The sequence below is a fragment of the Phacochoerus africanus genome, chromosome 12 (genome assembly GCF_016906955.1).
Source record: "Phacochoerus africanus isolate WHEZ1 chromosome 12, ROS_Pafr_v1, whole genome shotgun sequence".
NCBI classification, from domain to species: Eukaryota; Metazoa; Chordata; class Mammalia; order Artiodactyla; family Suidae; genus Phacochoerus; species Phacochoerus africanus.
This window is the reverse complement of record NC_062555.1, coordinates 34,555,703-34,583,085: the sequence shown is the minus strand read 5'-3', so window position 1 is coordinate 34,583,085 and position 27,383 is coordinate 34,555,703. Positions and strand designations below refer to the sequence as shown.

Here is a 27,383-nt window from a genome sequence, read left to right as displayed (position 1 = left end):
GTAAAAGCTCTGAAGATAAAAGCAGCAGCTCACTGACCAAGAACCAAGCTGCGGGTGGAAGGAAAAGCTGTCGCAAAGATGACACCAGAACAGGCAGAGGGCAGCAACGAGGGCCCAGAACACAGCACTGGACAGATACCTGACAAAGTTCCTCTACTTTTTTAACTTTAAATTTGTTACATAATGTCAAACTTAGAGGAAAGTTGCAAACACAGGACCCCAAAAATTCCTACATACCTTTCCCCAAATTAGCCTCACAACTCTAGACCTATGTGTCTATCTGGAGCAGGGGCCAGGGGTGGGGCTGAGGGGGAATAAAATTAAAATGAAAAATTCAATGAACTGCTGATGCACGCAGCAACACGGATCCATCTCAAAAGCGTTTAAAGGACAAACTCAAAAAGACAAAACTGTAGGGCTGGAGAACTGGTGGCTGCTTGCCTGAGGCAGTGGGGTTGTGGGGGCAGGGGGACTTCCTGGATGATGGACACCAAGCTGTGTCTTGACTCTGGTGGTCTAGGGAGAGCTGCGTGTGTCAAAAAACACAGGAAGGTACATGAAAAAGGGTAAATAAACATTATTGTGTGTAAATCATACTTCAAGAAACCTAACTTTAAAAAGATTCTGGGAGTTCCCGTCGTGGGGCAGTGGTTAACGAATCCAACTAGGAACCATGAAGTCGCGGGTTCGGTCCCTGGCCTTGCTCAGTGGGTTAAGGATCCGGCGTTGCCGTGAGCTGTGGTGTAGGTTGCAGACGCGGCTCGGATCCCGAGTTGCTGTGGCTCTGGCGTAGGCTGATGGCTACGGCTCCGATTAGACCCCTAGCCTGGGAACCTCCATATGCCATGGGAGCGGCCCAAGAAATAGCAAAAAAAAAAAAAAAAAAAGATTCTGGGAGTTCCAGAATCGTGGCTCAGGGGAAACGAATCCGACTAGGATCCATGAGGATGCAGGTTCGATTCCTGGCCTCACTCGGTGGGTTAAGGATCCACCGTTGCAGTAAACTGAGGTGTAGGTTGCAGACTTGGCTCGGATCCAGCATTGCTGTGGCTCTGGCATAGGCCAGCGGCTACAGCTCTGATTAGACCCCTAGGCTGGGAACCTCCATATCCATAATCAAACCAAGCATGGGGCAGTAGAATATAGTCAGCAATAAAAAGGAGCAAATTATTGATAGCTACAAGAGCATAGATGAATTTCAAAATAATTATGCTGAGTGAGAGAAGCCAGAAGAAAAACAGAGTAGGTCATCTGACTCCATGAATATAAAATTGTAAAAATTACAAACTAGAGGGACAGAAAGCAGACCAGATGGGGCCTGGGGAGGATTACCAAGGGGCACAGAAACTTCTTGGAGCGAAGGGTATGTTCACTGTGTTGATTTTTTTTTCTTTTTTTAGGGCCACACCTGCAACATAGGGAAGTTTCCAGGCTAGGAGTGGAACCTGAAATACAGCTGCCAGCTTACCCCACAGCCACAGCAACACCAGATCTGAGCCGCATCTGTGACTTACACCACAGCTCAGGGAAATGCCAGATCCTTAACCCGCTGGGCAGGGCCAGGGGTTGAACCCGCATCCTCATAGATGCTAACACATGGTTCTTAACCTACTGAACCACAATGGGAACACCCATTGTATTGCAAGTCACAAGCTAATTAAATTTTTTTTTTGCAAACACATTTTTTTTTAAAAAGTAAATAAAAACAGATGTAATTAATTTTTAAAATGTATCTCATTAGGAGTTCCCGTCGTGGCTCAGTGGTTAATGAATCCGACTAGGAACCATGAGGTTGCAGGTTCGATCCCTGGCCTTGCTCAGTGGGTTAAGGATCCGGTGTTGCTGTGAGCTGTGGTGTAGGCCAGCAGCTATAGCTCTGATTAGACCCCTAGCCTGGGAACCCCAAATGCCATGGGAGCAGCCCTACAAAAGGCAGAAAGACAAAAAAATAAAATAAAATAAAATATATCTCATTATATATTTTACATCAGCAGGTTAAGAATCCGGTGTTGTCACTGCAGCAGATTGGATAGCTACTGTGGTGCAGTAGCTGGGCCAGGGAACTTCCACATGCCACAAGGGTGGCCAAATATATATATATTTCATTTAACAGATATAAAGTATTACCATGACAACACAGGATGAATGTAAATAATTATAAATATTTTATATTGTTTTTTTCATACTAAGTCTTTGAAACCTTGTGTGCATTTTACAATTACAGCATATCTCAATTCAGATGTGAAACGGGAACTGAGAATTCTTGATCTGAATTTAGATTTCATAAAATTCACAGTTAAAAAGAATATTGAGGAGTTCCCACTGTGGTGTAGCAGGTTAAGGATCCAGCATTGTCTCTGGAGTGGCTCAGTTCAATCCCCAGTATGGCACAGTAGGTCAAGGATCCAGCGTTGCTGTGGCTGTGATGTAGGTTGCAGGTGCAGCTCAAATCTGATCTCTGGCCCAGGACCCCATATGCTGCAACTGCAGCCAAAAAAAAAAAAGTATCTGACATACACAAGTTTTCTTAAAGACACTTAAGCTTCCAAATAATGGCGTGAAATATCAGTTTTTAATTTAAATTGCTGAAAATTAAACAGAAATTAAAAATCCAGTACTTCTATCCCATAAGCCACATCCCAAGTGTCCACCGGGCACCTGGGCTCCTGGCTACCATTCTGGACCAATCTGATTCTCAATGACCTTCCTGCCGACAGCACTGATGGAGTTTCCTCACTAGGGGTAAAGGTGAAAATGGGTCAGGTCAACAATCACAGTACCCAGTGCTCCTTTCACCAGGTTCGAAGGGCGCACAGGACCCTGCCGACCCCTGCAGTCACACCACCCAGAGGGGCTCACCCCATCGCTGCCACTGCAGCTGCTTTAAAGGGAACCCAAATCCTGACTGCCAAACTGAATGAGAGCAGCAAAGAAATGGGAATAAATTGGCCTGGTAATTTTTATATAAATTTCAATGAAGAAAACCTGAATTCAGGATGACGCAAAGATCACATACACACACGTAAAACAGATCACACACATATCATATATATTTCTTAATGCATCACAAAATGACAATCTGAATGCTCTACATAACAGCTCACAGTGTACTCAGTAACATTTTTAAAAGGAAAAGTTCTTTAAAGAAACGTAGTAGGCAAAAAGAATAAACACACACGCACATGTAAAAGAGAGCACACACATATATTTCTTAATGTACCACAAAATGAAAATCTGCAGGCTCAACATAACAGCTTGCTGTGTACCCAGTAACTTTTTTAAAAGGGAAAGTTCTTTAAGGAAACATAGCAGGCAAAAAGAGTAAAGATTCCCCAAAGATGCATGCTACCACCCATCACCAGATTTCAATAAGAGACCCTAGAGGGGGCAGAGGAAAGGTGGGTCCTAACCTAACAGGCCTGACTCTAGTGGGAAGAGGGGAGTGGAACTCACCTTGCAAGGTTCGGATGAGCCTCTCGCCTGTGGTGATGTTATTCACTAACACCGCCTGCAAGGAAGAGAAGCACAAGATGAAACAGGGGCAAACCCGACAATTTAGAGGCACCTAAGGAGAAAAGGGAGAAAAGGCCGGGAGCTGCCCCTCCCCCTCTCTGCAGCCTGGAAAGGAGCCGCATCTGGATTGCAGCACCAGCCTGTAAGCTGATGAGGGCAGAGCCGGGCAGGCGGCCCCTCTGGCCTGGTTTCAGCTCCAGGACATGCTCCCTTCCACCCCTGCCCTGCTGAAGCAGCAACTCGGGCCTTTCTGCGCAGAAGTCCAGGTACAGCCCCCTCTGGTCAGAGTCAAACTGAATTCAGGCTGGCTGGTGGGGAGGAGAGAGGGGTCAGCGACCTCTCCACCCCAGAGGCCTCCTGATCCATTTTAACTTCCGACCTTCCTCCTTCTGTGCAGGGTCTGCAAGCTGGGCACTGAAGGGGTGAACTTTCGGTCAGTTACACAGAGGTAGGAACGCAGACCACAGAGGAGGAAGAAGGACACAGGACTCGGCCTAACAGCAAAAACAGCAAAAAGTAAGAAAAGTGAGGGTGGGGTTAAGTGTAACCAGGAGCCCATAGGCACAGAGTCACCCCCTGGGGCCCCTCTGGGTTCCCACATCTGAGCCCCATCACCCTTCACGCCAGCTGGATGAGGTGGGCCCAATATGATCTCACTTTAAGGGACAGGAAACTGGGGCCCAGAAATGCAAGGCTTTAGAGTCAAGGTCAAGTGACTCTCTCAACACCAAACAGGCCAAGCCGGGGCCCAGGCCCCGCAGCCTGCCCCAGCTCTTCCTGACGTGTACTTGCCAAATTGGGATCTGAGCCCCAGCAGCACAGTGACGCTGTGACTATGCCCAGTGCTAAAGGCCATGAGCACCTGAAGAAGAGGAGACCAGGGAGTTCCCATCATGGCTCAGTGATTAACGAATCTGACTAGGAACTATGAGGTTGTAGTTTCAATCCCTGGCCTTGCTCAGTGGGTTAAGGATCCAGCGTTGTCATGAGCTGTGGCGTAGGTCACAGACATGGCTCAGATCTGGCGTGGCTGTGGCTGTGGTGTAGGCTGGTGGCTACAGCTCTGATTGGACCCCCAGCCTGGGAACCTCCACATGCCGTGGGTGCGGCCCTAGAAAAGACAAAAAGACAAAAAAAAAAAAAGAAGAGGAGACAAGAACATTCTATTCCAGCACACACATTCTGAACACACAGAGAGGCACGAACCAGGCCAAAATGTGCAAGTTTCTTACTGCATCAGAGTCAACCAAGATTTTGCAAAATACCACATACTCGATCAACCTGCTGGCTGTAACTTGGAAAGAGGTTTCTGTCCCATTCCTGGGTAACAGAGGACAATGACAACCACACCACCCCTCCCTCCTGTGCTGCCTTTTTCTCTCGGACCTCTCTGACGAGCCCTCACTCTTTTTTGGCCTGGACTGAGCTTTCTGGAGGACGGTGTTTATGAATACAGGGGTGCCTGCCTAGAAATGAAATCTGGCCACACGAACCTGTTTTATTTCAGGGGGTCTGAGCACATGGAGCACTGCCTGGCACAACAGGAGAGAAGTCACAGCAATACTATCTGTACAGTTAATTTCTCAGGGAGACACCATCCAGAAACATGTTTACAGATGCTCTACGGGGGCAGCTTCTGCTAAGCTCAGAAAAGGCTGGCAGTTCCCTTGTGGTGCAAAGGGTTAAGGATCCAGCAAAAAAAAAAAAAAAAAAAAAAGAAGAAAAGAAAAGAAAAGAAAAGGCTTTCACACATTCGATTAAAATGCAAAAGATCAGAGTTCCTGTTGTGGCTCAAGAGGTTAAGAACCCAACTAGTACCCATGAGGATACGGGTTCGATCCTTGGCCCCACTCAGTGGGTTAAGGATCTGGCGTTGCTGTGAGCTGTGGTGTACTCCGAGTCTGGGAACTTCCATGTGCTGCAGGTGTGGCCCTGAAAAGGAAAGGAAAAAAAAAAAAAGGCAAACAATCCTAAGACCAGCAGTCCAACTTAATATCCAAATATACCCGCACCCATGTTGACAGCAGCACTACTCACAACAGTCACGAGCTAAAGCAAACCAAGTGTCCCTCCAGGGAGGACTGGATAAAGGAATGGGGGCTTATACACACAGTGGGATAGTTTGTAGCCTTTACAAAGAAGGAATGTCACATGCTGCAACGCGGGTGGCCCTTGAGGACATCATGCTGAGCCAGTCACACAGGGCCAAGGACTGTATAATTCTACGCACATGCAGTGTCTAAAGCAGACAAAACCCATGAAAACAGGAAGTGGAAAGGGGGCTGCCACAGGGTGGGGGAGGGGAGGGGAACTAGTGTTTCATGGCCACAGAGTCTCAGCGCTGCAAGAGGAAAGAATTCTAGACACGAGCTGCACCACAACGTGAATGTATTTTTATAATACTCCTAAATTGTCCTCTTAAACTTCCACCTTGCAAAACCACCTTCTCTCTGGACACTGGTGCTGAAACAAAACAGAAAAAAGAAAAAGAGCACTCAAAATGATTATATGCTGACTTTCTTGAAACCCAGCCATCTCCTGAGCTAATCACGGTGACAGACCTGCCCCTTCTCCACTCACTCCCCTTAGCCCCACCCAGTAAAAGCCATACTGGAGCTGGTAACTGCCTGGGAGTTTAGGATTTGGTGCAGTTTGAAATATCTGAAGATATTTCTGTCTCCCACATGACTTGATCCTTCCAAAGAAAACATATTTTAGTTATCTGCCCCTATCTACTCACTGATGCATGGAAAAATCGTCTGCGCTTAAGTAAATGAGAAAAAGATCATAAAATGCCATCAAGGGCTTTATACATGCAGTTTTATTTTTATTAAAAATTCTGTTGCCTCACTTTCAGGAAAACTATGAAAATGCTTCAGGCTTTTTGAGGAGGCTTAATATAAAGAAAAAAAACACCTGTAATAAACAAAGTAAGTTTTGGGGAGATTCAGTGTGCATTTGTTCACCCACTTATTCAGTCAACAAAGTATTCCTTAATACGCATTATACGTGAGTTATGATAAATATGATAGCCTTAAGAGCCTGAGATTTTAGAATTTTTTTTAACACTTCAACCTTTTTCTTTTGAAATTTTATGTATAGTCTTTGTATTCAGGGATGAAGAAAATTACATTCCCTAAGGTAAGTCACTGCAGAATTTCTGGGGAATTGGGAAGAAATTTCAGTTGAGGGGTATTTGGCAATGTGTTCCTAGGAAAGCTCAAAGCTTTGATCTTTCTTCACATTTAACAATAGAAGAGGCGCAGACCATAAATATGTTGTAAAATCTTCCTATACGCTCTTACTCACGCCACCCCAAAAGTCTTCTCTCAGGTGCAAATACCATTTGCTGTTACATTCTTTTTTGCGGGGTGAGGGTCTTTTTAGAGCTGCACCTGCAGCGTATGGAAGTTCCCAGGCCAGGAGCTGAATTGGCGCTGCAGCCACCAGCCTACACCAGAGCACCTGGCAACGCCAGATCCTTAACCCACTGAGTGAGGCCAGGGATCAAACCCACATCCTCTTGGATACCAGTGGGGTTCTTCGCTGAGTCACAGTGGAACTCCAGTGTTACGTTCTAGGATCTGTTTAAAACAAATAGTTCTAGTTTCTCTGACCTCCAAGGCTAATTTCTGCTTCTCAGGGTACAACATGAAGCTTTTGTGTTTTGCACATATTTAGCTCAGTGAAGTAAAAAAATAAAGTTCTCCATGCCCTTACATTAAGCTAGACTAGAGAAAGGACCGAGAGGAATTTACGCTAACTTTACCTAGGTATTTCCTAGTTACGCCCAAGTTAATTAACTTAAAAAATTAGTTTAGGTGAACGATATATTGTAGTCTAAACAAGCCGGGTGATTTTCACATTTTGATGCAGAGTCACTCTGGGGTAGTTGTACTTCCTGCTGTGTATAAACTACCCCCAGGAACTCCCAGAGGTGGTCAAGGAGACAGTGTGTGCCACCAGAATTTAACTGGAAACTACACTCAGAAGACCTCAGGATAAATCATGAAAAACAAATTTATTGTAACCATTCTCTTCCAGGAAACAAGTGTATTTGTTCAAACTATTTCTCCATCATATTCCTAGAAAATAAGCTCGATATTTCATAATTTGTTTCCCTTTGTAAAAATAATTTTTATTGAAGTATAACTGACTTACAATGATGTGTTAGTTTCAGTTATACTGCAAAGTGATTCACTTATACATATATACCTATTCGTTTACAAATTCTTTTTCACTATATGTTATTACATAATACTGAATATAGTTTTCCATGCTACACACTGGGTCCCTGTTGTTTGTCTATCTCATGCATAAATTTTCTCCCATTCTGTGGGTTGTCTTTTTATTTGTTTATGGTTTCTTATGCTCTGCTAATAAAATTTTTAACTTGGTTCCATTTACTCTTTTTTTTTTTTTTTTGGTCTTTTTAGGGCCACACCCGAGGCATGTGGAGGTTCTGGCTAGGGGTCTAATCAGAGCTGTAGCCGCCGGCCTACACCAGAGCCACAGCAACGCGGGATCTGAGCCATGTCTGCGACCTACACCACAGCTCACGGTAACGCCGGATCATTAACCCACTGAGCAAGGGCAGGGATCAAACCCGCAACCTCATGGATCCTAGTCAGACTTGCTTCCTCTGTGCCACAACAGGAACTCCCCCATTTACTTATTTTTTTATTTTATTTTCATTACTCTAGCAGGTGGATCAAAAAAGATATTGCTGTGAAAAAGAGTGTTCTGCCTATGTTTTCCCTCTGAGTTTTATAGTATCCAGTCTTACGTTTAGGCTTTTAACCCATTTCGAGTTTATTTCTGAATAGAGTGTTAGAGAGTGTTCTAAATTCATTCTTTTACATGTAGCTGTCCAGTTATAGTAGTGTGTATCTGTTAATCACAAATTCCCCAAGTTCTTGTCATGGCACAGTGGAAACAATCCGACTAGGAACCATGAGGTTGTGGGTTCAATCCCTGACCTTGTTCAGTGGGTTAACGATCCTGTGTTGCTGTGAGCTGTGGTATAGGTTGCAGACACAGCTCAGATCTGGCGTTGCTGTGGCTGTGGTGTAGACTGACAGCTGTACTTCCAATTCTATCCGCAGCCTGGGAATCTCCATGTTACCGTGGGTGTGGCCCTAAAAAAAAAACAAAAACAAAAAAAACAAAATTCCCACTTTACCCCCCCTTCTTTTCGACTTCGGTAACGATAAGATTTGTTTTATAAACAAGTTCACTGGTACCCTCTATTTATTCTTTTATCTTTTGGTCAAGCTCACAGCAAGTGGACGTGTCCAGGCCAGGGATCAAACCTGCACTACAGCAGTGACCTGAGCCACTGCAGTGATTATGCCAGATCTTTCACCCACTGCACCACAAGGGAACTCCTGTATCATCTTTTTAGACTCCACATGAAGGTGATATCATATGATATTTGTCGTCTGTCTGACTTCACTTAGTATGAGAATCTCCAGTTAATCCATGTTGCTGCAAATGGCATTATTTCATTCTTTTTATGGCTAAATAGTGTTCCACTGTATGTATGTACCACATCTTTTTTATCCATTCATCTGTCGATGGGCATTTAGGTTGTTTACATGTCTTGGCTTTTGTCAATAGTGCTGATATGAACATTGGGGTGCATGTATCCTTTTAAATTAGAGTCTTCTTTGGATATATAGCCAGGAGTGGGATTGCTGGGTCATATCCAGTAACTGTATTTCTAGTTTTTAAAGAAACATCCAAATTGTTCCACATAGGGGCAGCAGGAATTTACCTGCCATGGCTAGTACAAGGGTCCTTTTTCTCCACATATACTTCAGTGTTTATTTAATTTGTAGACATTTGATGATGACCACTCTCTGCAGTGAGGTACCACCACTATAGTTTTGATTTGCTTTTCTCTAATAATTAGCAATGTTCAGCAACTTTTCATGTGCCTGCTGCCTATCTGTAAGGCATTTTTGGAGAAATATCTATTTTGGTCTTTTGCTCACCTTTTGATTGATTTGGGTTTTTTGTTTGTCTTTTTGCCATTTTCTTGGGCCACTCCCACAGCATATGGAGGTTCCCAGGCTAGGGGTCCAATCAGAGCTGTAGCTGCCGGCCTACACCAGAGCCACAGCAATGCGGGATCCTAGTCAGATTCGTTAACCGCTGAGCCACAACAGGAACTCCATGATTTGTCTGTTTTTTTTGAAATTGGGTTGCATGCGCTGTTTGCATAATTTGGAAATTAATCCCTTCTCAGTTGCAAAGTTTGCAAATATGTCTTTACATTTTGTTTATGGTTTCTTTTGATAGGCAAAAGATTTACCTTGAATGAAATCCCACTGGCTTATTTTTGCTTTTGCTTCCGTTGTTCTAGGAGACAGATCTAAAAAAATATTTCTACGATTTATGTCAGTGTTCTGCCTATGCTTTCCTCTAGGAGTTTTAAGGGTATCTGATCTTACATTTAAGTCTTTAATCCATTTTGAGTTTATTTTGGTATATGCTGTTAGAAAATGTTCTAATTTCATTCTTTCATATGTAGTTGTCCAGTTTTTGCAACACCAGGTGTTGAAGAGACTTTTTCTCCATTATATAGTCTTGCCTTCTCTGTTGTAGATTAATTGACCATAGGCGCATGAGTGTATTTTTGGGCTTTCTGTCCTGTTCCATTGGTCTATGTGTCTGTTTTGGTGCCAGTACCATACTGTTTTGATGACTATAGCTTTGTACTACAGTCTGAAGTCAAGGGGTCAGCTTCCTCCAGCTCCACTTTTCTTTCTGAAGATTGCTTTGGCTCTTTGGGGTCTTTTGTGTTTCCACACAGGTTTTAAAATTACTTGTTGCAATAGTGCGAAAGTGTCACTGCTAACTTGAAAGGCATTGCAATGAATCTGTAAACTGACTTGGGTAACGTGGTCATTTTAATAATACTGATTCTTCCAATCCAAGAACATGGTTTATCTTCCCTTTGGTTTGTGTCATCTTCATTTCTTTCATCAGTGTTTACAGTTTTCAGAGTACAGGTCGTTGGCCTCCTTAGGTAGCTTTATTCCTAGATATTGTATCCTTTTTGATGTGAAGGTAAATGGGATTGTTTCCTTAATTTATCTTTCTGCAGTTCCATTGTTAGTGGATAGAAATGCAAAAGATTTCTTCATAGTAATTCTGTAACCTGTACATTCCCAAATTCATTTACGAGCTCTAGGAGTTTTCTGGTGGCATCTTTAGGATTCTGTGTATAGAATCATATCATCTGCAAAGAGTGACAGTTTTATTTGGTCTTTTCCAATTTGGATTCCATTTTTCCTTTAATTTGTTTTCCCTCTCTGGTTGCTGTGGCTAGGACTTCCAAAACTATGCTGAATAAAAGTGGTGAAGGTGGGTATTCTTGTCTTGCTCTTGATCTTCAAGGAAATGCTTTCAGGTTTTCACCATTGTGATTTCAGCTGTGGGTTTGTCATATACAGCCTTTATTATTTTGAGATATATTCCCTCTATTCACACTTTCTGGAGAATTTTTATCATAAAAGGATGTTGAGTTTTATCAAAAGCTTTTTCTGCATCTGTTGAGATAATCACATGGTTTTCATTCTTCAATTTAATATGATGGAATACACTGATTTCTGGATATTGAAGAATCCTTACATTTGTGGGATAAATACCACTTGGTCATGGTATATGAGTCTTTTCATGTATTGTTGGAGTCAGTGGACTAGTATTTTCTTGAGGATTTCTGCATCTATGTTCATCAGTGATAATGACCTGTGATTTTTTTGTGATATCTTTGTCTGGTTTTGCTGTCATGATGATGGTGACCTCAGAGAATGAGTTCAGAAATGTCTCTTCCTCTGCAGTTTTCTGGTATAGTTTCAGAAGGACAATGTTCACTGTTCTCTACATGTGGTAGAATTTGCCTATGAAGCCATCTGGTCCTGGACTTCTGTTTTTTGGGTGTTTTTGTTTGTTTTTGTTTTTGTTCTTTGCTTTTTAGGGCCACGCCCATGGCACATGGAAGTTCCCAGGCTAGGGGTCAAATCAGAGCTACAGCCGCCAGCCTACACCACAGGCACAGCAACTTTGGATCCGAACCATGTCTGCAACCTACACCACAGCTCAGGGCAACACTGAATTCTTAACCCACTGAGCAAGGCCAGGGATCAAACCAGCAACCTCATGTTTACTAGTCAGATTCATTTCTGCTAAGCCACAACGGAAATGCCTGCTGGGTGTTTTTAAATTACTCAGTTTCAATATTAATAATTGGTCTGTTCATGTTTTCTGTTACTTCCTGGTTCAGTGTTCGGAGATTGTACCTTTCTAAGAATCTGTCCATTTCTTCCAGGTTGTCCATGTTACAGGCACATAGTGGCTCATGATAGTCTCTTATGGTCCACTGTATTTCTGTGGTGGTGGTCATAACTTCTCCTTTTTTTTTTTTTGCCTTTTCTAGGGCCACTCTCGCAGCATATGGAGGTTCCCAGGCTAGGGGTTCAACCAGAGCTGTAGCCGCCGGCCTATGCCACGGCCACAGCAACGTGGGATCCGAGCCGCATCTGCAACCTACACCACAGCTCATGGCAACACTGGATCCTTAACCCACTGAGCAAGGCCAGGGATCAAACCTGCAACCTCATGGTTCCTAGTCGGATTCATTAACCACTGAGTCACAATGGGAACTCCCACTTCTCCCTTTTCATTTCTGATTTTATTGATTTGGGACCTGTTACTTTTTTCTTAATAAGTCTGGCTAAAGGTTTATCAGTTTTGTTAATTTTTTCACAGAACCAGCTTTTAGTCTCATTGATCTTTTCGTTTACTGTCTTAGTTTCTATTTATTTCTGCTGGGATCTTTATGATTTCTTTCCTTGTACTAACTTTGGGTTTTGTTTGTTCTTCTTGCTCAAGTTGCTTTAGGTGTAGGGTGAGATTGTTTCTTTGAGATTTTTTTCTTATTTCTTGAGGCAACCTTGTATTCACGATAAACGTCCCTTCTGGAATGCTTTTGCTGTGTCCTATAGGTTTTGGATTGTTGTATCTTTCATTTGTCTCTGGGTATTTTTTTATTTCATCTTTGATTTCTTCAGTGATCCATTGCTTGTTGAGTAGCAATTGTTCAGCTTCCACGTGTTTGTGTTTTTGCAGTTTTTCCTTGTAGTTGATTTCTAGTCTCACAGTGTTGTTGTTGGGAAAGATGGCTGATAGGATTTCAAATTTCATAAAATCGCTGAGGCTCATTTTATGGCCTGACAGGTAATCTATTTTGGAGAATGTTTCATGTGCACTTGAAAAGAATGTGTATTCTATTGCTTTTGGATGGAATACACTATAAACATCATTCAAGTCCATCTGGTCTAATGTGTCACTTAAGGCCTCTGTTTCCTTATTGTTTCCTGTCTGGATGATCTGCCCATTAATGTAAGTGCAGGGTTGAAATCCACAACTATCACTGTGTTACTGTCAACTTCTTCTTTCATCTTTGTTAATATTTGCCTTATATACCGTGCTCCTATGTTGGGTGCATATATTTGGGGGGGAGGGTTAATGCCTTTTTAGGGCTGCACCTGTGGCATACGGAAGTTCCCAGTCTGGGGGTTGAATCGGAGCTGTAGCTGCCAGCCTACATCAAAGCCACGGCAACTTGAGATCTGAGTCATGTCTGCAACCTACACCACAGCTCACAGCAACAGCAGATCCTTTAACCCACTGAGCGAGGCCAGGGATTGAACCTGCGACCTCATGGATATTAGTCAGGTTCCTAATGACTGAGCCACAATCGGAACTCCAGGGTGCATATATATTTGTAATCATTAAGTCATCTTGGACTGCCCCTGATCATTATCTAGTGCCCTACTTTGTCTCTTGTACTAATCTTTATATTAAAGTCTATTTTCTCTGCTATAAGTACTGCCACTCTGGCTCTCTTTACATTTGCACTGAACATTTTTTTTCCATCACCTCTTTTATGCATATGTCTCTGAATCTGAAGTGGGTATCTTGTAGACAGCATATATAAGGGTCTTCTTTCTGTATTCACTCAGCTAGTCTATTTCTTTTGCTTGGAGCATTTAACCCACTACATTTACATTTAAGGTAATTATCAACATGTTCTTACTATCATTTTATTATTTGTTTTGGATTTGTTTTGGTAGGTGTTTCCCTCCTTTCTTCTTTTCTTCTCCTATCTCATGATTTGATGACTTTCTTTACGTTCCATTTGAATTCCTTTTTGCATGTTTACATCTATTACAGTTTTTGTTCTTTTGATGTAACCAGGAGGTTTTTGGTATGGAAGACTATATATACCTTCAAATGCATTTTTTTTTCAAATGTGTTTATAACACTCTGCATTTGTACTTGGTTCCCCTCACAATAACTGGCTTTAATATCATGTTTTACATCTAAATATTTTGTGTATCCTTCAATTGCTTATTGTGGATACAGATGACTTCACTCCATCTGTCTTTTAACTTCCATACTAGTGTCTTGTGTGCATAATTTCTACATTTACTGTACGTCTGCCTTTACTGGTAAGCTTTTTCTAATTTTTATTGTTTTATGGCCATACCTGCAGCATATGGAAGTTCCCGGGCTAGGGGTCGAATGGGAGCTGCAGTTGCCGGCCTAAGCCACAGCCACAGGAATGCCAGATCTGAGCTGTGCCTGTGACTTACACTGCAGCTCATGGCAACATCAGATCCTTAAACCAGTGAGTGTGGCCAGGGACTGAACCTGTATCTTCATGGATACCAGTCAGGTTCGTTACCACTGAGCCACAATGGGAACTCTCGGTGAGCTTTCTGATTTTCTAACTTTTGTGTTTCTAGTTGCGGCATGTTCTTTTTCTGCTGAAGACGTTCCTTTAGCATTTATTTCAAAGCTGGGTTGGTTGTGCTAAATTCCTTATCTGCAGAGTTTTTTGATTTCTCCATCAAACCTGAAGCAGAGCCTTGCTGAGGAGAGGATTCTTGGTTATAGATTTTCTCTTTCATCACTTTAAATATATCATGCCCCAGTTCCTTCTGCCCTGCAGAGTTTCTGTTGAAAGATGAATTGATAGTCTTATGAGAGTTCCCTTGTATATTATTTGTTGGTTTTCCACTGCCGTTTTTGATATTCACTCTTTATCCTTGGCTTTTTGCCAATGTGATTACTGTGCAGCTTGCTGTATTCTTCTTTGGGTCAGTCCTATATGGGACTCTCTGCATTTATTGGATTTGGGTGCCTGTTTTCTTTCACAGGTCAGGGAAGTTTGCAGCCCTTATGTCTTGAACCATTTTATCAGGCCATTTCTCTCTCTTCCTTCTGGGTCCCCTATGATGTGAATGCTAGCAAACCTGATGTTGTCCCAGAGGTGTCTTAAATTGTTCTCAACTCCTTTCATTCCTCCTTCTGTTCAGTGTCAGGGATATCCAATACTCTATCCTCCAGTTCACTGCCCTGTTCCTCTGTATCATGGAATCTACTATTGATTCCTCCTAGTTTTTTATTTCAGTTATTGTATTTGTTGTCTCTGTCTGGTTCTTCTTCATATCTTTTCTTTGTTAAAAACTTAACTTCTTGGAGTTCCCGTCATGGCTCAGTGGTTAACAAATCTGACTAGGAACCATGAGGTTGCAGGTTCGATCCCTGGCCTTGCTCAGTGGGTTAAGGATCCGGCGTTGCCGTGAGCTGTGGTGTAGGTCGCAGATGCGGCTCGGATCCTGCGTTGCTGTGGCCCTGGTGTAGGCCGGCGGCTACAGCTCCAATTAGACCCCTAGCCTGGGAACCTCCATATGCCACGGGAGCAGCCCTAGAAATGGCAAAAACAAAAAACAAAAAAACTTAACTTCTTGTTCTGTGCATCCATTCTCCTCCTGAGTTCTAGGATCATGTTTATGATCATTACTCTGCACTCTTTCTTGGAAAACGGCCTACCTCCATTTCATTTAGTTCTCCTTAGGCTTTATCTTGTTCCTTAATCTGGAACACATTTCACTGGTGCCTCAATTTGTCTAATTTGCTACTTGCATTTTTATATCTGTGGTAGGGTGGTTACATACCCAACCTTGGAGACGTGGCCCTCTGTAGGAGATGACCTGTCATTCCAGCACTGCACTCCCCTCTCATCACACAAGCTTAGTTTCCACCACCCAAAGAGGCTGTATGGGTCTTTCTGTTTTGATGGGCTGACTGTGCGGTCTGGTGGGCTTCACTGACCCCTAGTCTGGTTGGCTGCTAGGCTGTGCCCTGTGCAGATGCTCCCACTGCTGTTAGATGAGCCTGGTTACAGAACCCTGGAGCCATGGGGGTAGTGCTGGCTCACTGGTGCTCAGTGTCAGGGTCCCAAAGACTCTAGGGCTGTTGCCCACACTGACAGGTGAAGCCAGACCACTAACAGGCACAGCTGGTTCCTAGAGTCCAGCTGCAGGGCCCAGGGACCCCAGAGTTCATTTCAGATCTCACAAGGGCAGCAGAGGGAGAAGGGGGGGAAGAAGTGGTTTTCTGACACAGTAGGGCATGGAGTCCAAGGTGTTCAAAAAGCTGAGTTGGTCTGCTACTGGGCAAGGTCAGCTGTTCGAGGGTAGGGTCTGCCCTGCATTGCAGGATGATAGTTTTCTTGCTTCTGGTGTCTGGCTCCTGGTGTGTAAGGCTGGTCTATAGGATTGCTTTCTGGTGGAAAGGGCTGGTGCCTACCCACTTGTGAGTGGAACTGGGTCTTCACCCTCAGGTGAGCAAGGCCACATCTAAAGGCATGTCTAGAGACAGCTGTCGACTCAAGAAGTCTTTAGGGAGCCTATCTGCTCATAAGTGGGGCTATGTCTCCACCAAGGCAGTTGTTTGGCCTGAAGCATATAGGCTGTTGGGTGGGATCAGGTGTTGGCACCAATGATCCAATATGTCAGCCACCAGGAGTGTTCAACATGGTTGAATATTCCACAATATGCATGCCACCAGTGTCTAGGTCTTCAGGGTAAGCCAGAGCCACCCTTCACCTCTCCAGGAGACTCTCCAAGACGAGCAGGTAGGTCTGGCCCAGGTTCCTGTCAAATTATTGCTTTGTTCTTCATCTCAGTACACATGAGCTTCTGTGTGCACCCTTTAAAGAGAGGAGTATCTGTTTCTCCAAGTCCTGTGGAGCTCCTTCAATAAAGCCCCACTGACCTTCAAAGCCAAATGCTCTGGAGTCTCATCTTCCCAGTGCCAGATACCCTGGGGCTCAGAAACACTCACTCCTGTAGGAAAGCCTCTGCAATATAATTATTCTCCAGTCTATGGGTCGCCCCCTGGGGTAGGGTGAATGGGATTTGATAATACCAGGATTGCGCCCCCTCCTACAGTCTCCTTTGGTTCCTCCTTTGTGTATGTATTTGTAGATCTTTTCTGGTAGGTTCCAGTCTTCTTCATCAGTTCTGCAGATAGCTGTGATTCGTGAGAAGAGGTGAGCTTAGAGTCTTTCTTTTCTGCCATCTTGGCCACTCTCCCATAATAAATTTTCAAATAAATTTCAAATAAATCAACAATACATTGTCATGTTGTGAAAGCTCAATAAGACATAGATGACTAAATTTTTAAAGATGCTATCTTTTGAAAAGCTCACTCAAAGTGTGACGCTGATCACATTATAAAAAAGAGAAAGTGAGTTTTATTGCTGTATTCGCTAGGTTCATTAAAATAACCAACCTGCTCTGAAAATGGAGGTCTGCCTTAACTTAAGCCTCACTAATGATGACCCTCTAATGATCTAACCCGTGTCAACCTACTGGCAATTAGGTGCCTGGATAACTTCATAATGATATTTCTGTTAATGCCTTGGGGAGATGAACCTCAAGATGAAATACAACCTCAGTGACCGGTAAATAACACTATGAAGGAAGGGAAGAATGTGAAGTATTCATTAGAGTCTTTTTTTTACCCCTCACCAATGTCAACATTTCCCAGAGAAAGGCCACCCAACAGCAATAAAACGTGCATATCATATACGGGAATTTTAAATTCTCTAGAAATTACATTAAATTAAATAAAAGCAACAGGTTAGGCAGAGAATTTGAACAGACCTTTTTCCAAAGAAGATACACAAACAGCCAATAAGTATATGAAAGATGCACTTCATTAGCCATTAGAGAAATGCAAGTTAAAATGAGAAGGTACCACTTCGTGCATATTTGGATGGCTACAAGTTAAAAAAAAGAAAAAGAAAAAGAAAAAGAAGGAGTTCCCATCGAGGCGCAGTGGTTAACGAATCTGACTAGGAACCATGAGGTTGCGGGTTCAATCCCTGGCCTTGCTCAGTGGGTTAAGGATCCAGTGTTGCTGTGAGCTGTGGTGTAGGTTGCAGACACGGCTTGGATCCCGCATTGCTGTGGCTCTGGTGTAGGCCGGCAGCTACGGCTCCAATTCAACCCCTAGCCTGGGAACCTCCATATGCCGCGGGAGCAGCCCAAGAAATAGCAAAAAGACAAAAAAAAAAAAAACAAGAAAAAGAAAGTTAAGGAGTTCCCGTTGTGGTTCCATGAGGATGCAGGTTTAATCCCCGGCCTCACTCAGTGGGTTAAGGATTTGGCATTGCTGGACCTGTGGCATGGGTCACAGGTGTGGCTCAGATCCTGCATTGCTGTGACTGTGGCATCAGCAGGCAGTTGCAACTCCAATTCAACCCTTAGCCCAGGAACTCCAAATACTTCAGGTGCAGCCTTAAAAAAAAAAAAAAAAAAGGAAAAGGAAATAGCAAGTATTAACAGGAACATGGAGAAATTGGAGCCCCCACACACAACTGACGAGAATATAAAAGGGTTCGATTGCTGTGGAAAACAATTTGGCAGCCCCTCAAAAATACTAGAGTTATCATATGACCCAGGAATTCTACTCCTAGATATGTACCCAAGAGAATTTAACCCAAAGGATTTTAAAACTTACATCCATACAAACACTGTCCACAAATGACTGCAGAATTATTCATAACAGCCAAAAGTGGCAACAATTCAGATGTCCATCAAGTGATGAACAGATAAACAAAAAGTGTGGTCTAACCTTAACGTGGACTATTACTCAGGCATAAAAAGAAATAACACTGTACAACACAGACAGAGCCTAAAAACAAAGCCAAGTGAAAGAAGTCAAACACAAAAAGCCACAAAGTGTGTGATTCCCATGATACGATACGCTCAGAAAAGGCACATCTACAGAGAAAGACAGTTACCATGGGTTGCCTGGGGCTAAAGGGGAGGAGAAACGGGGAGAGACTGCTTAACAGGGACAGGTTTCGGGTGATAAAAATGTTCTGGAATCAGACAGTGGTGACAAGTGCACAACACAGTGATTACAACAAAAACCACTGACTTGTATAATAAGATGGTTAAAATGGTGAGTTTTTTTTTTTTCTTTTTTACAGCCACACCTGTGACATACGGAAGGTCGCAGGCTAGGGGGCCAAATCAGAGCTGCAGCTGCCAGCCTATACCACAGCCACAGCAACACCAGATCCAGGCAACACATGTGACCTACACCACAGGTTGCAGCCATGTCAGACCTTTAACTCACTGAGCAAGGCCGAGGATCTAACCCGCATCCTCAAGGACACTGTGTCAGGTTCTTAACCTGCTGAGGCACAATGGGAACTCCTGAAAAGGTGAGTTTTATATTATGTGAATTCATCCCAATTAAAAGACATAAGTGAAATTAAGTATTAATATTTTATTTAATCCAGTACATCCAAAATAGCATTGCAAGATATAATCAACATAACAGTACTAATGAGAGATCTTACTTTTTTTCCCCTTCATACTAAGCCTTAGGAATCTAGCACATTTTATACTTACAGCACATCTCAACTGGGCTATTTTCAGTGCGCAGTAGCCACCTGCCAGAAGAGACAGCACAGTCCCTGAGAAATAACAAGGGAAGGCAGAGAGAGCCAGCAGCAGCTAAGTGTCAGTTATTATTTATTTATTACATCCTGGTAGGATCACACACTCACACCAGCACCCGTTCACACTAACAACAGACAAGCCGCCACCCAAACACCTCACGCCAATGATCCCCGTGAACCAAATTCTGGTTCACTGGATATGTATGTTCTCGGGGAAATCAGAGCATGATAGTGAGCCTAGTAGTCCAGTCCATAAAATCCCAGAGCTGACATAAGTGACTGTTGTGATTAATGATATCACACATGGAAATGCGAACACCAGCTGAAGACTGGATATTGAGGAATGACTGGAGTTTTAGGCATAACAACAGAATTGTAGGTAAGAGAAAGAGAAGACCCAGGGAGTTTCTGTCATAGCGCAGCAGAAAGGAATCCAACTGTATGCATGAGAATGCAGGTTCCATCTCTGGCCTCATTTAGTGGGTCAGGGATCAGGTGTTTCAAGCTGTGGTATAGGTCGCAGATGCAGCCTGGATCCCATGGTGCTGTGGCTGGCAGCTACAGCTCCAATTTAACCCCTAGCCTGGGAACTTCTACATGCCATGGGTGCAGCCCTAAAAATCAAAAAAAAAAAAAAAAAAGAAGAAGAAGAAGAAAGAGAAGATCCCCACATCTTCGGTGAGATCCCCACATACCGAAATATTTATGATCCAAACAGAACTTCTTTAGCAAAAAGAGAATAGGCCACAACTAGAAACACCAAAGTTGCAAAATGGAAAAGCTCACCAGTAAAGGCAAACACACAGTAAAGGTAGGCAATCATACACACAACACTGGTAGGGAAGTGAAAAGACAAAAGTAGTAAAGTCTCTATATCCACAATAAGCACTTGAGGGATCAAATGTAAAATATGACATCAAAACCAGTTACCAAGGGGAGGCAAGTACAGAGACAGTGTTAAAAATGCATTTGAGGGAGTTCCCATCGTGGCCTAGCAGTTGATGAACCCAACTAGCATCCATGAAGATGAGGGTTCAATCCCTGGCCTCGCCCACTGGGTTGGGGATCCAGCATTGCCATGAGCTGTCATGTGGGTCGCAGATGTGGCTCAGATACCACATTGCTATGACTCTGGTATAGGCTGGGAGCTCCAGCTCCGATTCAACCCCCAGCCTGGGAACCTCCATATGCCATGGGTACGGCCCTAAAAAGACAAGAAAAAAAAAAATGCATTTGACAGAGGTCAGCAACTTAAAACCATCATGTATATATATAGATAACAATACCAAACCTCATGGTAACTACCAACTCAAAATCTGTAATACATATAAACATAAAAAAGAAAAAGGAATCCAAACATAATGCTAAAGAGAGTCATCAAATCACAAGACAGGAGAACAAAAGAAGGGGGGAAAAGATCTATACAAACAAATACAAAAAATTAACAAAATGGCAATAAGAATATACTTGTTGATGATTACCTAAATGTAGATGTAGTAAATGCTCTTAAGAAAAAGACATAGACTAGCTGAATCAATACAAAAACAAGACCTATTTATGTGCTGTCTACAAGGGATCACTTCAGCTCTAAGGACACATAGAGAATGAAAGTCAGAGGATGGTAAAAAGTGTTCAATGCAAATGGAAATCAAAAGAAAGCCAGAGCAGCAATACTCATATCAGACAAAATACACTTTAACAAAAAGATTATTACAAGAGACAAAGAAGGGCACTAGATAATGATCAAGGGATCAATCCAAAAAGAGGACATAACAATTGCAAATATATATGCACCCAGCATAGGAGCACAGTATGTAAGGTAAATATTAACAAATACAAAAGAAAAAATTGACAATAAAAAAACAGTTGTGGGTTTCAACATCCCACTTGCGTCAATGTACGCATCATCCAGACAGGAAACAATGAGGAAACACAGGACTTAAATGACACATTAGACCAGATGGACTTGAATGATATTTTTAGAGCACTCCTTCTGAAATTGCAGAATACACATTCTTTTCATGTGCACGTAGAACATTCCCCAGCATAAATCACCTGCTAGATCACAAAACAAGCTACAGCAAATTTAAGAAAACTGAAATCATATCAAACATCTTTTCCAACACCACCACTATGAAACTAGAAATCAACTACAAGAAAAAACACTGCAAAAAAACACAAACATGTGGAGGCTAAACAACTAACTGCTGCCCAACAAGCAATGGATCACTGACGAAATCAAAGACAAAATCAAAAAATACCCAGAGACAAATAGAACACAATAATCTGAAACCTATGGGACTCAGCAAAAGCACTAAAAGAGGGATGTTTATGGGGATACAAGTTTACCTCAAGAAACAAGAAAAATTCCAAAGAAACAAGCTTACCTTACACCCAAAGAAACTCGAGCAAGAAGAACAAACAAAACCCAAAGTTAGTACAAGGAAAGAAATCATAAAGATTGGAGCAGAAATAAATGAAATGGAGACTTAAAAAAAATGGAAAAGATCAATGAGACTGGTTCTTTGAAAAGATAATTAAAAAGATTAATGAGCTGGTTCTTTGAAAAGATAAGCAAAATTGATAAACCTTTAGCCAGACTCATCAAGAAAAAAGCAACAGGTCCCAAATCAATAAAATCAGAAATGAAAAGGGAGAAGTTACAACCAACACCACAGAAATGCAATGGACAGTGAGAGACTATTATGAGCCACTATATGCCAATAACATGGACAACCTGGAAGAAATGGACAGATTCTTAGAAAGGCACATCTCCCAACACTAAACCAAGAAGTAACAGAAAACATGAACAGACCAACTGTCAGTACTGAAATTGAATCAGTAATTTAAAAATGCCCAACAAACAGAAAGTCCAGGACCAGATGGCTTCACAGGCAAATTCTACCATACATGTAGAGAACAGTAAACACTGTCCTTCTGAAACTATTCCAGAAAACTGCAGAGGAAGAGACACTTCTGAACTCATTCTCTGAGGTCACCATCATCATGGGATACCAAAACCAGACAAAGATATCACAAAAAAGAGAATCACAAGTCAGTATCACTGATGAACATAGATGCAGAAATCCTCAAGAAAATACTAGTACACTGACTCCAACAATACACAAAAAGACTCATACACCATGACCAAGTGGTATTTATCCCACAAATGTAAGGATTCAATATCCAGAAATCAACCAGTGTGTTTCCGTGTATTAACAAATTGAAGAATGAAAACCATATGATTATCTCAACAGATGCGGAAAAAGCTTCTGATAAAACTCAACAACCATTTATGATAAAAATTCTCCAGAAAGTGTGAATAGAGGGAATATATCTCAAAATAATAAAGGCTATATGTGACAAACCCACAGCTAACATAACACTCCATGGTGAAAACCTGAAAGTATTTCCTTGAAGATGAGGAGCAAGACAAGGATGTCCACTCTCACCACTTTTATTCAACATAGTTTTGGAAGTCCTAGCCATGGCAATCAGAGAGGGAAAACAAATAAAAGGAATCCAAATTGCAAAAGACCAAGTAAAACCGTCACTCTTTGCAGATGACATGATACTATACACAGAGTCCTACCAATGCCACCAGAAAATTATTAGAGCTCATCAATGAATTTAGTAATCTACAGCATACAAAATCAATCACAGAAATCTGTTGCATTCCTATACACTAATGATGCAAGATCAGAAAGAGATATTAAGGAAACAATCCCATTTACCCTCACATCAAAAAGGAGAGAATATCTAGGAATAAATCTACCTAAGTAGGCCAAAGACCTGTACTCTGAAAACTGTAAAACACTGATAAAAATAAATGAAGCTGGAGTTCCCATCGTGGCGCAGTGGTTAACGAATCCGACTAGGAACCATGAGGTTGCGGGTTCGATCCCTGGCCTTGCTCAGTGGGTTAAGGATCCGGCGTTGCCATGAGCTGTGGTGTAGGATGCAGATGTGGCTCGGATCCCGAGTTGCTGTGGCTCTGGCATAGGCTGGCAGCTACAGCTCTGATTAGACCCCTAGCGTGGGAACCCCCATATGGTGCAGGAGTGGCCCAAGAAATGACAAAAAAGACAAAAAAATAAAAATAAAATAAATAAATAAATTAATAAAGCTGGCACAAACAGATGGAAAGGTAAACCATGTTATTGAATTGGAAGAATCAATGTTGTTAAAATGACATTACCCAAGCCAGTCTACAGATTCAATGCAATCCCTTTCAAGTTACCCAGTGGCATTTTTCAGAGAATTACAACAAATAATTTTAAAATCTGTATGGAAACCCAAAAGACCCCAAAGAGCCAAAGCAATCTTCAGAAAGAAAAATGGAGCTGAAGGAAGCAGGCCCCCGACTTCAGACTATACTACAAAGCTATAGTCATCAAAACAGTATGGTACTTCACAGAAAGAGACATATAGATCAATGGAACAGACAGAAAGGCCAGAAATAAACTCATGCATTTATGGCCAATTAACTTACAACAAAGGAGGCAAGGATAGATAATGGAGAAAATGTCTCTTCAACAAATGGTGTTGCAAAAACTGGACAGCTACACGTAAAAGAATGAAAGTAGAAATTCTCTAATAATGTATACAAAAATAAAATGGATTAAAGACCTAAATATAAGACCTGTAATCTAAAACTCCTACAGGAAAACACAGGAGTTTTTTTGACATAAATCACTGTCTTAAGTTTTTCAGATCTGTCTCCTAGAGTAATGGAAACAAAAGCAAAAAAAAACACCAATGAGATCTCATTCAACGTAAAAGCTTTTGCCAACAAAAGAAACCACAAGCAAAATAAAAGGCCAACCTATGGAATGGGAGAAAATATTTACAAATTATGTGACAAGGGACTAATTTCCAAAGTGTACAAAAAAAATACATTATCAAAAAAAACAAATAATCCTGTCCAAAAATGGGCAGAAGATCTAAACAGACATTCCTCCAAAGAAGACATACAGATGGCCAAAAGGCACAAAGGATATTCAATATCACTATTAGAGAAATGCAAATCAGAACTACAAGGAGTTGGAGTTCCCTTGTGGCACAGCAGGTTAAGCATCTGGCATTGTCACTACAGCAGCTCAGGTTGCTACTGAGGTGCAGGTTCAATCACTGGGCCCAGGAATTTCACATGACTCGGGTGCAGAAAAAAAGAAAAACCTACAATGAGTTATAACCATACATCAGTTGCATGGCCATCATCAAAAAAGTCCACAATAATAAGTGCTGGAGATGGTGTGGAAAAAAGGAACTCTCCTACATTTTTGGTGGGAATGTAAAGTGGTGCAGCCATTATGGAGAACACTGCAGATGTTCCTTTAAAAACTTAAAAGGGTTGCCATATGATCCAGTAATCCCAGTCCTGGGCACGGTATCCTGAGAAAACTCTAATTCAAAAGGATGCATGTTTCTCAGTGTTCACAGCAACACTATTTACAAGAGCCAAAACATGGAAGCAATCTAAATGCCCATCAAGAGATGAATGGATAAAGAAGATTTGGTATTTTTTTTCCAATGGAATATTACTCAGCCATAAAAATAGTGAAGTAATATCATTCGCAACCACATGGATGTCCTGCTGTCTCCACATGGCAGCATGTTTGGCAGTCCTGCGCCCCTCGCCCCCTTATCGTGCTAAGTGAAGTAAGTCAAAGACAAATATCATACCATATTGCTTAAATGTGGAATCTAAAAAAAAAAAAGATACAAATGATCTCAAATGATCTTACATACAAAAGAGAAATAAATCCACAGACACAGAAAACAAACTGAGACAGACAGTCATAGAAAACAAACCAAAGGGGAAAGGAGGAGGAGGGATAAACTATAGTTTGGGATTAAGATATATACACTACTATACACACAGTAGGTAACCCACAAGGACCTACCATATAGCACAGGAAACTATATTCAGTATCTCGTAACAACCTAAAATGGAAAAGCCTCTGAGAAAGGCATACGCATACACTGCCCACACACACACACACCTGTATAACGGAATCACTCTGCTATACACCTGGACCTAACCCAGCACTGTGAACCAACTATTCTTCAATAAATAAAAAGTAAATACATTTAAAAATAAAATACATCCCAGCCCAGCACATGTTTGGAAAAAAAACAAAAAAAAAATCCTTTTAACATCTTAACTACATGGTTAGTTTAAAGGTGAGTTTGGAGAGGGTGGGGTTCTAGACCTTGTGTTAACTTCTCGCTTACACAGCAGGCCCTCTGTGTCTCTGGGTTTCACCTCCGCGGCTGGTTGAACCCCACCCTCTCCAAGCCAGTTATGAGGATGAGCTGCACTCTGCCGCCCTCTACAAGGTCCTGACCACAGTGGAGTCTGGCACCCAAGAGGCATCCAGCAGCCAAGCCCCTGTGGATACCCAAGGTGACTGCAATTCACTCTCCAAATTGAGCGGTTTCCTTACCACAGTAGAGACAGCTCCAGCAACAACTTATCAGCTGTGCTAAGGGCTTCTGAAGCCTATTATTGGATCAAAGGGAGAAGGGAGAAACAGAGAAATAAGTAGAGAGATTGGGAACAACAGAAAGAAGACGGAGATGGCCATTTTCTTGAAGAAATTACAAAGAATGGAGATGGTTCTGCCTGTTCTGGTTCTAGGTCTGCTATGAACTTGTTCTTTGCTTTGGGACACATCCCTTAACTTCTCCCGGCCTCAGGTTCCCCAACTGGAACCTAAAGGCTGGCCTGTGACATTTAACGGGGGCACGCCACGGGCATGGCTGTACTGTCCTGCCATCTCCACATGGCAGCATGTTTGGCAGTCCTGCGCCCCCTCGCCCCCTCTCAATGATGGCAGCCCCCTTGCCCCTGCCGTGTGTCACAAGACAAAAAAGAGCCCCACCCCCCACATGTGCTAATGGCCCGCGGGGGAGGCTGGAGGTTTCAGCAGTGGAAACATTCTTCTCTCCAGGAGAAATCCTCCAGTCACGTCCACAGCAAAGGTCCAGGCCCCAGCCCAGCCCGCTGGCCCCCAGCCTCTCCGCCACAGGCACTGGTCCTGACGACCGCGAGCATCCCTCCCATCGCCAAAATGCCTGAATCCAAAGCTCTGAGATGCTAAATGATGCTTGGAGGAACTGAGCACCAGCAGGAGGATGGCTTCCCTGTGAGCGAGGCCAGGAGAACCTGCGGAGCATGCCAAAGGAGACGGACGTGCATCTACAGCTCACGCCGGCCAATGGGGAGGCAGGGCCTCTGAAAAGCAGGCTGTCCTCTAGACGGAGCCACGGAAGGACTCCAGGAAGGACCCCAGTGCCAACCTGCACTGCCTGCACCTCCTGGGGCCCGCACACCTCTGCCCCTGGCTCACCTGTCGGTGGCAAGAAGGCCAGGCAGGGACCCCTACAAAAGACAGGGCAGATGACCAGGCAGAAGGCAGCAGCAGAAGGTGGCTGCATCCAGCCCACAGGGAGGAGCTCAGAGAGAGAAAAGCGGGCCTAACTGTCAAGGTCAAGACTGCTCTTAGGTGTTCAAGATACCTTGGGTTCTTCAAGGTCCAGACAAGTGGAAGGCCCAGGAGTCAGAGGTGGGTGTGCATGTGTGAGAGAGAGAAGCCACACAGGGGAGTCAGTGAGACGAGGACCTCGTGCTGAGTGAATGAGGCAGACGCAAAGGGACAGATGCTGCGTGGTCTCACCGAGTGAGATACAGAGACAGAGAGGGGGGCATCATGAGGGCCGGGACTGGAAGGGGGGATGCAGAGTGTTCCATGGGCACAGAGCCTCGGGTGGGAGGATGAGCAAGCCCTGGAGATGGACAGTGTGATAGTCACACAATGACGTGGACGGACTCACTGCCAATGAACTGTACACTTAAAAATGGTTAAAATGGGGCGTTCCCATCGTGGCACAATGGCTAACGAATCGGACCAGGAACCATGATGTTGCGGGTTTGATCCCTGGCCTTGCTCAGTGGGTTAAGGATCCCACATTGCCGTGAGCTGTGGTGTACGTCACAGACGCGGCTTGGATCCTGAGTTGCTGTGGC

The 27,383-nt window shown here is 43.0% G+C and overlaps 1 protein-coding gene across 3 annotated transcripts in view; it reads right to left on the bottom strand.

The window, feature by feature from the left end:
• Window positions 1–27,383, bottom strand: part of GOLM1 (golgi membrane protein 1) — a 98,019-nt gene that overhangs the window by 28,272 nt on the left and 42,364 nt on the right. For all 3 annotated transcript variants that reach the window (XM_047754604.1, XM_047754603.1, XM_047754605.1), the window contains exon 4: window positions 3,454–3,508. In XM_047754604.1, coding sequence (XP_047610560.1) covers window positions 3,454–3,508 — 55 coding nt within the window. The remainder of the gene's footprint in view (window positions 1–3,453; window positions 3,509–27,383) is intronic.